Here is a 12,090-nt window from a genome sequence, read left to right as displayed (position 1 = left end):
ATATTGTGCCTGGAAAGAAATGACTGACCATATATTCTCCCTTCTTTTAAAACTTCATAACATGGTCCTTTATATTTACTAGGGGTATTATACACATTATGTATGATGTATCTTCTGATCTCTCCAGTGAACGCAATCCTGTGGTGTCATGGAAGGGCTTGAAAGTAGTAGTGAGGGCTTTTGTCCACTGGGCTGCGCTGATTTGAAGATTTTTGTGCCTTTTCTGCATGTTTTGTTTGCATTTCTACATACCGCCACTTACAAATTTTATACAGCAATTACACTCATACTATGCTTTCTCTGTTCCTTTTATTTTATATGCAGGTTGTTTTGTAAAATATGTATATCTTACAAACTGATAAAGCCTCACATCACTAGACCACTCACAACAATCTTAAAACACTCTCCTCCTCACTACAGAAAACATTTTTACCATGACCATTGGTAGAACTATCTTAATCCCCAAGCCAAAAAGAGATCCTGCTTTACTTGGTTCGTACCGACCAATTACCCTCCTGAATCAGGATCTAAAAATTTTGGCTAAACTATATGCAGATAGACTGCAATAAATTCTCCCATTTATTCTCAGCGAGCAGCAGTTGGGGTTTGGGAGGGGGCGATACTGAGTAAAGAGGATCAGAACAGCTATCGCAGAAACTCTGACCAGTCAAAGGCAACACTCTAATTAAGATAACACGCTATTGATCTTAGACGCAGAAAAAAGCCTTTAATGTAGTGGCATGGTCACACATGTTTTGAATCATAAAGAACCAAAACTTTGGACAGACATTTCTTACCTTGGTCTGAACATATATAACGACCCTACAATGGCCATCATCATGAATGGCCTTGATTCTGCCCTGGTAAACATGGAGAGGGGCGTTATTTTAAACTCACCAGATATCATAGGTATATGGTTTGGACAATTATCAGAAAAATAAAGGAGCAACTAACGGGATGGAAAGATATATATTTATCATGTATAAATGTACAGCAATGGATATAACAATCACCACCCAGAGTGACTATTTGTCAAAGCAAATGTTTTCATCTATTTAACATGGACTGGATTGATGCCACTATCCATAAGGAGCATGACACCAGTGAAAAAAATCACAATCTGGGAACCATACATAAATTCTTTAGAAGACACAATAACTGTGTTGCCTTAACTGCTCTGTAACATACACCAATCACTCACCTCTCACGTGAGCTTTTAAATAATCCCATATTAAAACATGGAAATTGATGAGACCCCATATTGGAGCACAGTGGCAGAATTCCTTATTTCAACCACTTTGTCACAATCCCTCTTTTCCAGATGGAGAAGGCATCTATTATCCTTTACAACAATTGCTACATGACAATTCATACGTTTCACACAGTCTGATTGGGAAAATCCATTAGACACTTCTTTGAAATCTAATTCTCGTAAGACTACGAGTACTAGTCATATCTATAAAGTTTTTAACCTCACAATACAATATGAACACCACAAAACAGGGCTGATATGTTGGCTGGCCCATTTCCCACCCCATAGAGTGTAATTATATTGTTCTAAGCACCTATGTGGAAATACAATTGAAAATAGTACACCAGGCATTCCTTTCCCCACATATAAAATATGAAATTGGAATTCTACAGATGAAAATGTAAAATCTCCCAAGCAGACTTATACCACTGTTTCTGGAACTGCCCACCTATTTGCTCCTTTTGGACAGCGATAGCTCAATATTTTACAACATTGGGTTTTCCTGGATGGACACTTGCCCCTGACTCTGATCGTTTTGTCCAACAGGGGTACATAAACTTCTATGCATCATTCTAGTAATTGCGCAAAAAAACATTTTACAGCAATGGATGCACCAAACAACACTGGGGACCATACATAAATTCTTTAGAAGACAATAAAAACCAGACTTAAACTGATGTTTAAACACACATCTTGGTATTGCGAGCAACAATTAGGAGGACGATCAATAATGCGATTTTGACAGGCTAGTGCAGAGGATGGACGGTACAAATAATAATAGTAAATTATATCATGAACAATAATTTGTTTAATTTATGTTAAAATGTTTTTTCCAGGTTATATTAAAAATATCTATAGTGTGATGTCTTCTGACGTGTTAAATGTAGATTTGGTGAACTAGGTGAACATTGACAAACCTTCAGCTCATCTTATCACCTGTCATCTGTAACCTATTCCAAGTGCTCGTCTGAAAATAAAATGTAAACCTAAGTAGGCATGTATTTATTAACAACCTCTATAATGAAATATAACATCATATTCCATATGCTAGTCCATGTTTTACCGAATTTTCCTATTGGAATAGATTGTGGCAGTTTCAAAATCCTGTCCTGTTAGTGTGCCTTGAGGACTGGGTTGGGTACCAGTATCATATAGCATGTGATCAGTGCAGCCTCTTGTGGATGTATAACAAGGAAGCACAAATCTCCTGTTGGTAGACACAAAACAGGTGTTACTGCAACCTCTAAAGATGACCAAAATAAATAGTCTTTCCTCCTCCAAAACTACCATACCATTCATATAAACAGATTCTTTTTCACAAGGAGCACATTAGAAAAACAGTGTAAGGTTGTCCTGTAGCACCTAACCTTAGACATGTATGTTTCCATTTCTCAATGAATGTTTAACAGAAATAGTAAATCAATATACTTAACAAATACCTGTGTCATAGTGCTGTTTAATGTCAGGTTCCATTAGTATGACCTGGTGTAATGCAGTTACAGCACATAATACACAGATGTCAGGAATGCATGTGCACCTAGCTATTAGGAGAGTCTGGAAACTTTCCATTAGTCGTGGTTATTTATAACCTGTGCCACACAAGAATCTTCTGCAAAGTTATAGACAAGTTTTAAGAACAATTGATTACTTTGCGCAGGTTTTGCGCAAAACAAAAATGGATTGTTTATCATAAATGTGCTTTGTTATTTCTGTACCCCATGTTTACAAAAAGCATAATAGTCCTAAAATACAAAAAAATAAATAATTGAATAATCTATCTGTTTGTTAGGTTGTGACCTTATAGGGTAGCTTGGTACTCAAGTCAACAATTTTATGGTGAAAGATATAGTGATAAACTCTTGGCAAATGAATAAAGCAATTTTTTAAATATGTATCTATTTTAGCCCTGGTGTCTCAAATATTCAAAAAGATTAACTAACCTGTTTACAACTAACCTTACACTGTTTTTATGTTAGCAGATTTATACGATTTCAGCACACATAGTGTTGGGGTTTATAGCTAACACACCTAACCTAACACATCATCTTGTGATATACTGTATATATATTACATTTTTATAGCAAAAGATTTACACTTTTCCTTTTAGGAATTGAAAAAAGTTGTCAAAGTAATAGTGATAACCTTTTTTTTAAAAAAAACAAAACCCCTTTTGAACGTGCTTCATATGATTGATTTAGTTACCAATGCACCTCTTAACCACAAACACCTCTAGTAAATATAAAATGGTAGTGTTTTTTTACCTGTTTTTTTACTTGTGTACACTACGTTGTACCTCTTTTCAACTTAAACTACATTCCTCCGTTTTTACTTTGAATTTAAGAAATGATAATTTAATTAATGATTAACTTAATTCATGATTAATTAAGTGTGATGGCAACGAATTATATCTAAAACTATATTAATAAATTAATACATTTGATTACAATGTTGTTAACACAAAGACTGGAATGTTGCAACCTAGTGGTGAAATAATAAGATGAGCAATTCATAATCTACGATTCAGTTTAGTTTGTTTGAATTGGAGCCAATTATTCTGAATTGGAGCACTCTTTTTTTGAAATCAATAGAATTCTCTGTGCGCATGCTTCGTTAGATCCCGCACATTGTCCATGGAATGCAGGATGAGGAGAATCTTTATTTGTTTACATGCATCAAAAGGAAAATATGAGTTGACACTAGTTATCATATGCACATTTAAATCACTGTAAAACACAGAATGACATATTCTCTCCCTGTTAACCTTTGGCATAGATAAAATTCACAATTGTTGACTGATAAGCCACTTAGTCCACCAAGGGGTCAAGTAACATTTATCTCTTGACATTGCATATCTCTAATGGATGATTTTGTTTTTTCAGATTTGACCATTGGGGCCTTCATGTCAGATAATGTGGTACTACTGAGGTGAGGATGTGGTTAAAATTATATTTTCATCACATATACCATGACTTTCTATGCTAGAATGATTTATGATAATCTCTATGTCCCGTCATCATCATTATTATTATTATTATTATATATTATATTATTATATAGCACCATCATATTCCACAGAGCTGTACAGGATATGGCAAGTAGTATATAACATAACAATTTCATTTACATAAACATGTCCTTAGAAGACTTCTGCCTTTTTTACTGAATCACATGCTTTGTGCGTGACATTCACCTGATATCACAAATGTTTAACTTGAATTATTGTATAAAAAATAAAATCCAAATGCAACAATTGAAACCAGTGTTATTGATGAAAAGAAGTATGTTTCATAGCATCACAAGGAAAGGTCAGACATTTTGATATGTACAATATTCTGTATTTATTTGGAATTGTAAATAAGCATTCTTAAGTATACTCTTTAGTATTCTAAAGTTGAACAAAAGTAGGAAAACTTGTATAATATCAAATGTGATATTAAAAATGTGAAATGTTGATCATAACGTTTTCCTCATATTGCATTGTTAAATTTAAACAATTTAACTACTACAGTAAAGGGGCATTGGTTTAAAGTATAATGATTATGTACAGTCTGTCCTCATAATTCTTTATACTTTGAATACACATAATAAGTACACTTTGTAAATGTTGACGAAGCAGTACAGGTAACCACATGTTTATTTGAATGCATAATCATTTCATGCCTTATTGTACTAAGCAATGCCAGTAGCAAGAGTGGGGAAAGGCCTATTTTTGGGGGGATGTTTGCAGTCATAGCGTTGTTAATGGGTTTGTAAAATGTTAAAAAGATAGGGATGACATGACTTCCTACTTAGTATGGGTCATCAGAAAGGCATTTTCTTACATAGCCTCATGCAACTGCAGTTATCCAATTTCCTGAGTTTATAGACAAATAGCAGGCAGTGACTGAGCTATCTATCTATAAGTCTGCTGGCCAGATGTGGCCCATGCAAACCTTCATATACCCCCAAGCTTGCCTCAGAGTCACATAGCCATTATGTTACATAATGCATTATATTGTGTTATAATAAATATGACCCAATGTTGTAAGCATCTAAATATCTAATACTCATTTAAAAAAATACTAAACCTTTTTTATGTATATACCCTCTTTAGGGAAAATTGTTGTATAGTATTTGGTACTTGTGTTTTCAAATTAAAACACAGAGTGTAATGTACACGGTAGCTGTATTCATCCTGTAACCTATTTTTTGTCTATGTACAGTATGTCTAAGTTACTCAATTTGATTATCCTTACATTTAGAGACCAAAGGTCTAATGTATTTGTAGACAGGCCGTGATTCGCATTAGCTGTACTCTTGAGATTACTATATCAAGCCCAATTTAGCTATGATTTTTCCCGCTTACTCACTAAAAGCAAACAATTAGCAAAATTGAGTTTCATTCAACATCCACATTATCATGATTGCAAATGTTTGAAGATAGGCCAAATTCTTTGTCAATGATGAAATGACCTTTCTCCCAACTCCAATAATAAAAAAAACAGTAAGTAATAGAAATAATTTACTAATATGTGCTGAACAATAAAAACTATGGTTTAATAGACTAACAACATTAAATCTAATTTTAGAAAGAGTCCATAAACAGTTGAGATTAATTAATCTGCAGGTTGCTTGCTTGATTGTGTCAACTCTTATCAAGTCAATGCACAGTCACATACAAGAGAGTTGTGATATTTTGTAAGTGTAAATACTAGCTGGCTTTAGTGACTTTGTGAGTTGTCCAATCTGTGCAAGGTTGTTGTTGCTGCAAACAGTTGCTGCCGGTATTGAGCCTTATACACAACAAAAGGGTCTTTCTAGAAAGTCCACCAAAGGAAATCACAAATTGTTCTGTTGAGGTGAAAAAAACATGTATGTACCGTAGGAGGTATGATGGGGTAGTAATGTAGGGTGTAATTTATTCCATATTTCATGTGTACAAAGTCTTGCCTCCCATCAGTCAGTGGCTCAGAGATGAGTTGGACATCTTGCCCCATGATGATCTAGTTAAACCAGCTTCTCTCCTCAACTTGTGAAGAGGAGCTTAGACGATAGGCAGGACTGTGGGAGACAATGCTACACTATGCAGCACATTTTGCAAAGTTTATTCCTAAGTGGCGGGGTCACTTGAGTGGTGCGTAGCTCATTGTGCCTATGTGCTTGTAGTTCAGAGTCTGACAAATCTTTGAATGCAAGTAAGTATATTATGTGTTGGGGGGTATAGTAGGGGGCAGAAGTGCTGATTTGGTGGCTCGGCGGAAGTTCTATATCGGAGGATAGTGGTGAAGCCACTGACTAAAAAGATGACCTTGATTACAAGACAAAATTGTTTTTCAGAAAAACTGGTCTTATAATCGAGCAATTAAGGCATTATTTATAGTTTTTTTTTATACCGCCATAATATTCTGCAGTGCTGTACCATGGGTAAATAAGACGTAAAAAACAATTTCACAGAAACAAGAGATTAGAAAATTGAGGCTGACCACTGGTCCTTATTTTCCTGAATGTGTTCCCTGAAAACCTAAGTCTAAATTTAAAGCATGTTTCAAAAGTTACTTGGTGTTTTAGGTTGAATGTCAATATATAATAAATCACTGACATTGGACAAAATGCCATGTTTATTACGATTCTGCATATACCCCTTTGGCTCCTACAATAGCGTATGTGATTTGTGGATACTACATATACTTATTGCATATACAGACATGTGCAATTGACGTGACCCAAACATAAAATACTGTACCCATTTATTAACACAGACAGACATTTACCAGTTGAGAAACATATTTGAAAAGTTGCAGTGCAAGAAACCACTTGAAATGTCTAGACCTGTTTTATCTAAATTTTTATAAGGAAAATATGTGCTTATAGTTTAGGAGCATAGCTGGCGGAAGGTCTTTCTTTGTATGCTAGTGTCTCTCTAGACATAGACTCCATATTGTGAAGATTAATATTATAAACTATAAGATGATCACACAAAAAAACTGCTGATAAATCATTCCAAGACATTATTTACCTACACTTTTATTCTCCCCCATTCAGAGTACAGGTCCTTCCAGAAGAGAGGTGTAACATTAGGTTGATTAAAGTAAACTCCTTGATGAATATGGTAAAAGGGTTATTTTTTCATCTTAATTCTCCATTCTCTCTTCCACCATAATTTTGTTTTTTAATTCATTAAACAACTATTATTTTTTGGTTATATGGAAGATGGGGAAAAGTAAATTGAATCAGCTGAAAAATTCCTAATATGCAATAGCATGCGAATGATGAATCTGTATTTAAATGAGATTTATTTTTGCTGCTTTTTCACAGAACCAGACCAGTCATTACTTTGGATGTCAGAATAATCCTGCCAACCTCGATCAATATTACAGCTCCACAATGCCATGATGGTGCCCAACAAGTGAATTGCGTCAACATTACTGTATGCTTCCGATTTCATGGGAAGCATGTTCCTGGGCAAATAGGTAAATTGTTTCTCATACTCATTCTTTTCTCTGTTGATTTTCAGCAACTGGACAATTTTGCTACCATTCTGGGAATGTGTGTTTAAATATTTTACATCAAAAGTTCAGATTAAATTAAAACAGATTACATGCTGCTTATATGGAAATGTAGTTAAAAACAAACAAACTGTAATGCATGTTTAAAATAAGCGGGAACTAGCATCTAGTACCAAGGATAGATAGTCTAAAGAGTCTGCTCTAAACCACTTTAAACCAATATATGGTTTAATCTGGCAGTTGATAAAAAGTAGAATTTGAGAGTGGGATAAACTTTGATTAGAAGGTCGAGGGAGAAGGGATAATATTTGTGGAACTTTTTTGTTCTTTTTTTTCTTGGCATAGACCATTATCAAAATTCCACTTTCAACATGGCTGAGGTTATAAGAAAATTGCCTCTATATGTGGTTAAAAAATAAAGACAGTGACCAACAAAATGTGTGTATCATAGAAATGTCTTCTTTTTCTGCAAATTGCAGGCTTTGTTAATGTTATTTTACACCATTACACTAATATGCAGATTATAGAAAGTATCCCTGTCATGCGTTCATTTAACCAAATTTTAAAATACTTGCAGTACTAACATTTTAAAAGCAGGTACAAACAAATGTAAAACCCCATAAAAGTAAAACCTAACCAGTTCAAATTGTGCAGACAATTTGGTAAAAAAATTGCAAATGTGTTATTAGAAACATCTATTAGCTTTTTTTATTTTTTACTATTTCTTATAAATACTTTTTTGCTGCCTTTTCAAAATAGTTATATGACTGTATTGTTACTAACTCCATCCATAAAAGTGTAAAATTATATATTTATTTTTATTTATAAAGAAAATATTTTTTTGCCTTTTTTCTCACATACATCTAACATTACCTGCTTTTTTTCTGTGCTGTTCTACTAAACTTTTCCAGTTTTTATTGTAAATATTTTGCATGCATGGTACAGGTTATTAATTGTTATTAACTGTTTATTTTAGAGGCTTACGTTGTGATAGCCTTACTGTGACCTTTTGCCTTAAAAGCATTTTTATTGATTTTTAGCTGTCTTTGTAATGACTGATGTAATGATGTCTTAGTGTGAGTCATTTAGACCTGAAGTCCTTCTCTCTTATATCTTGGTTTGGTGAGCGATCAAATCCAGTTAACATATACTTTATTAAAGTATGCTGTTCTACTTTGAACATTATTTGCACTCTCTAGGATGCTAAATAACTAAACCTTAGCCTGTCATTTTAGTATTTCCTCTGAAATTACTCACATAAGAACAAGACACAAACTCTTTGCCAATCTAGCCATTGGCAGATCCAGGGAGGGGGCAACAGGGCCATAGCTGCCCAAGATAGACAGAAGCATGCCCAGGGAATAGGGATATAGAGGTATATCCTGACACCTGGGCATGCCTCTTTATCTCCCTAACTTCCAGGAAGAGGTGGGAGTCATGGGTATGCATGTTAAGGTGCTTGCCTGGGTATGTTAGTGTTTTTGCGTCGGGTTGTTAGTGTGTGTCTGCCTAAGTGTTTATGTGTGTGTCTGTACAGGTATATCAGTGTCTGCCTGTGTGTGCATGTTAGTATGTGTCTGCCTGGATACATATGTGTGTCTGGGCATATTAGTGTGTGTCTGCCTGTGTATTTTAGTGTGTGTCCGGGTATGTGTGTTAGTGTCTTCCGTGGTATATTAGTGTGTGTCTGTCTCTGTATTTTAGTGTGTGCCTGTGTGGTAGTGTGTGTCTGGGTATGTATGTTATTAAATGCTTGTGTGCCTTTATATTATATGTGTCTGGGTATGTTAGTGTGCATCTACCTGGGTATTTTACTGTCTGCATTGGTGTGCTTGTTAGTGTCTGCCTGTCTGGGTATGTTAGTGTGTGAACATGTGTCTTTTGGTATGTTATTATGTGTGTGAATGGTTGTGTTAGTTTTAGCATCTGGGTATGTTTGTGTTGGTGTCTGAATGTTTATGTGAATGTCTGGTGTCTGTGTGTGTTAGTGCTGAGTGTTTGAATGTGTGTGTTAGTGCTGTATGTCTAGATGGGTTAGTGTGAGTTTCTGTGTACGTGCATTGGTGTGTATGCCCTTTCCAATGTCAAGATCTGGATCCACCCTTGTTTTAATGCATGTGTGCATGTGGTTACTTTATGTTTTTGTGGTGTTGCATTTGCAAATGCATGTAGGGAATCCCTTCTATATGCATTGTGTCTCTCCCCAGCAAATGATATGCTCAGCAACCTTGTGTGATCCAAAAATAACCATGTTAAATCCTGTTAAACCAAATTGTTCCAGCACCAGTTCATTTAAATTCTGGACTGGACTGAATGTGGCCAATGGTTTTGAATTATTGCTCATTTATCAATTATAATCATAGAACTCTTTTACAGGTTTGTTCTACAATCTGACTGCTGATGTTGCCAAGAAAGAAAAGGGCCAGCAGCCTAGAGTGTTTTTGATATCTTCAGGAGAAACTGTTCCGCAAATAAGTGAGAAGCTTCAGCTTACCCACCAGGAAGAGAAATGTGAGCAGTATCTTGCACATGTAAAGGTATGTTAGTGGCTGTTGTGCCGTGTGTACATTCTGGCATTCTCTGCCTTGGAACTATTGTTTTGAAGTTTGTTTTATCATTGGTGGCTTTCTGTATTTGCTATTTGTAATGAAATTGTTTCAACTGTTATTTTAGACCTACAAAGTCTTGGTGTCTTTGTCATTGGCTATCACTGGCTATCTGACAAATATTGAGTTTATCTGTGTTCAGTTGTGTTGGATCATTTCGTTCAAGAATTTATTTTAAAAATTAATTTTGTAAGGTTATGAGGCATGGGCTTAATGGATGATGAAGTCTGGTTCTGCTTGTTTAGTGTTTACCTTCAAATGTTGCTATTTAAATATGCAGTCATTGGTTTTGTGTAGTGATGCCGTGCAGGAAACAGCCCAACATTGTACGGTGCTTTTGAGCGTAAGCATAATCACACCAAGGTACTTGTGCCTGCTACGTCTGAGCAGGATATGTCTTAGCAGGACACATATAAACCACAGTTTAGACTTGGAGTTCTATAATTGCATGAAATTGAAACAACATGTAAAGGTACAGTTTATTTTTCTTGACATTCCCACTAAAGAAGAATGTGGGTGCCCCAGAACTGTAAAATGGTTGGCATGTTTGCAGTTTGCGTCTTTAGCATGATTAACAGAATTTCATCCTTTCCAGCATGCGCTTACCCTGAACTATATTGCATAGCGTGAACTTCATTGGCTGTGTGTGCACTCTGTATGTATGTACAACCACTTCTGTTGGGTGGGGTGGGGAAAAAAAACAATGTATAGGTTTCCCTAGTGAATGTGTAAGCTTTTTTATTTTTACCTAAATGTACCATGCTTTGTCGATTATAAGGCGACCCAGATTATAACACAACCCTCCAAACTTTGGATCCTAATGAAAAAAGTCCTGAAAATAAGATGGCCCTGTTGGAAAAAATTAACAGTTTTTTACTTTTGTCTCTCTAACACTGTCTCATGCTCTCTGCCAATGTCTCCCTACCTTCTCCTCTGACAGATTATGTCTCTGTCTCCTTTTCTGCAGCTATGCTTCCTCTTTAGCCTCTTTTTGTTCTTCTGTCTTCTTTGTTTGTTCGTTTTTCCCTGGTATCAGCTACATTATCCAGGTATTTCTGCAGAAGGGCTGATATTTCAGCCGGGCTCGTCTGCGTATACTTATATATATAGTACAGTGAAATTGAAGACTAAGTATACTTTTGCATTCTAAATTCCACGCTAGCATTTGAGGTAGTTATGTTATTTTCAACAGATATCGAAAACTTGTATTATAATTTAATTCAGAAAGCACCATCATTTTTCGGGATATTGTGGCAGATGGAGACCTCTACTAACTAGACTTTTTGCAAATATAATTACTAGGTGGCAGGAAGGTTTCAACCCTTGGTTAACACCATTTATTAGACATATATTAGGCATTTTATAGATATATTAGCCTTTCGCTAAAGACCAGGGTGTTAAAAGAAATTTGCTCTTTGTTTATGTAACAAGATCGAAAACCTTTAGACCATTTAGTGGTGCTTTTCAACAGGGGTGACAACCGATTATTAACCCAGCTCTGTTAAGGGTGAATGGGAAAATTAGCAATTTTCAAAACGCCTTGTTGTAGAAGACTTAAGGAACAAGCAGTGCACACTGGTCAGCCAGTACAAAAATCACTGCTAAGACAATGTATACGTATACATGTGGTGAAAAACTATTTCACTGGGAACGGTGCTTTTGCGCACAAGTGTTCACCAATTTTATAGCTTTCTGGGCTGGCGCATGATTCCCACTGCCTGCAAAAATGGGGCAGCTTGGCAGGACA

The 12,090-nt window shown here is 35.5% G+C and overlaps 1 protein-coding gene across 1 annotated transcript in view; it reads left to right on the top strand.

The window, feature by feature from the left end:
- Positions 1–12,090, top strand: part of ITGA9 (integrin subunit alpha 9) — a 190,181-nt gene that overhangs the window by 64,566 nt on the left and 113,525 nt on the right. Inside the window, exons 13-15 of the mRNA XM_053466129.1 lie at positions 4,132–4,177; positions 7,547–7,701; positions 10,114–10,274. Of these exons, the coding sequence (XP_053322104.1) occupies positions 4,132–4,177; positions 7,547–7,701; positions 10,114–10,274 (362 nt within the window). The remainder of the gene's footprint in view (positions 1–4,131; positions 4,178–7,546; positions 7,702–10,113; positions 10,275–12,090) is intronic.

Source organism: Spea bombifrons, chromosome 5, assembly GCF_027358695.1.
Source record: "Spea bombifrons isolate aSpeBom1 chromosome 5, aSpeBom1.2.pri, whole genome shotgun sequence".
NCBI lineage: Eukaryota > Metazoa > Chordata > Amphibia > Anura > Pelobatidae > Spea > Spea bombifrons.
The sequence above is the reverse complement of the archived record's forward strand: the minus strand, read 5'-3'. Positions and strand labels throughout refer to the sequence as shown.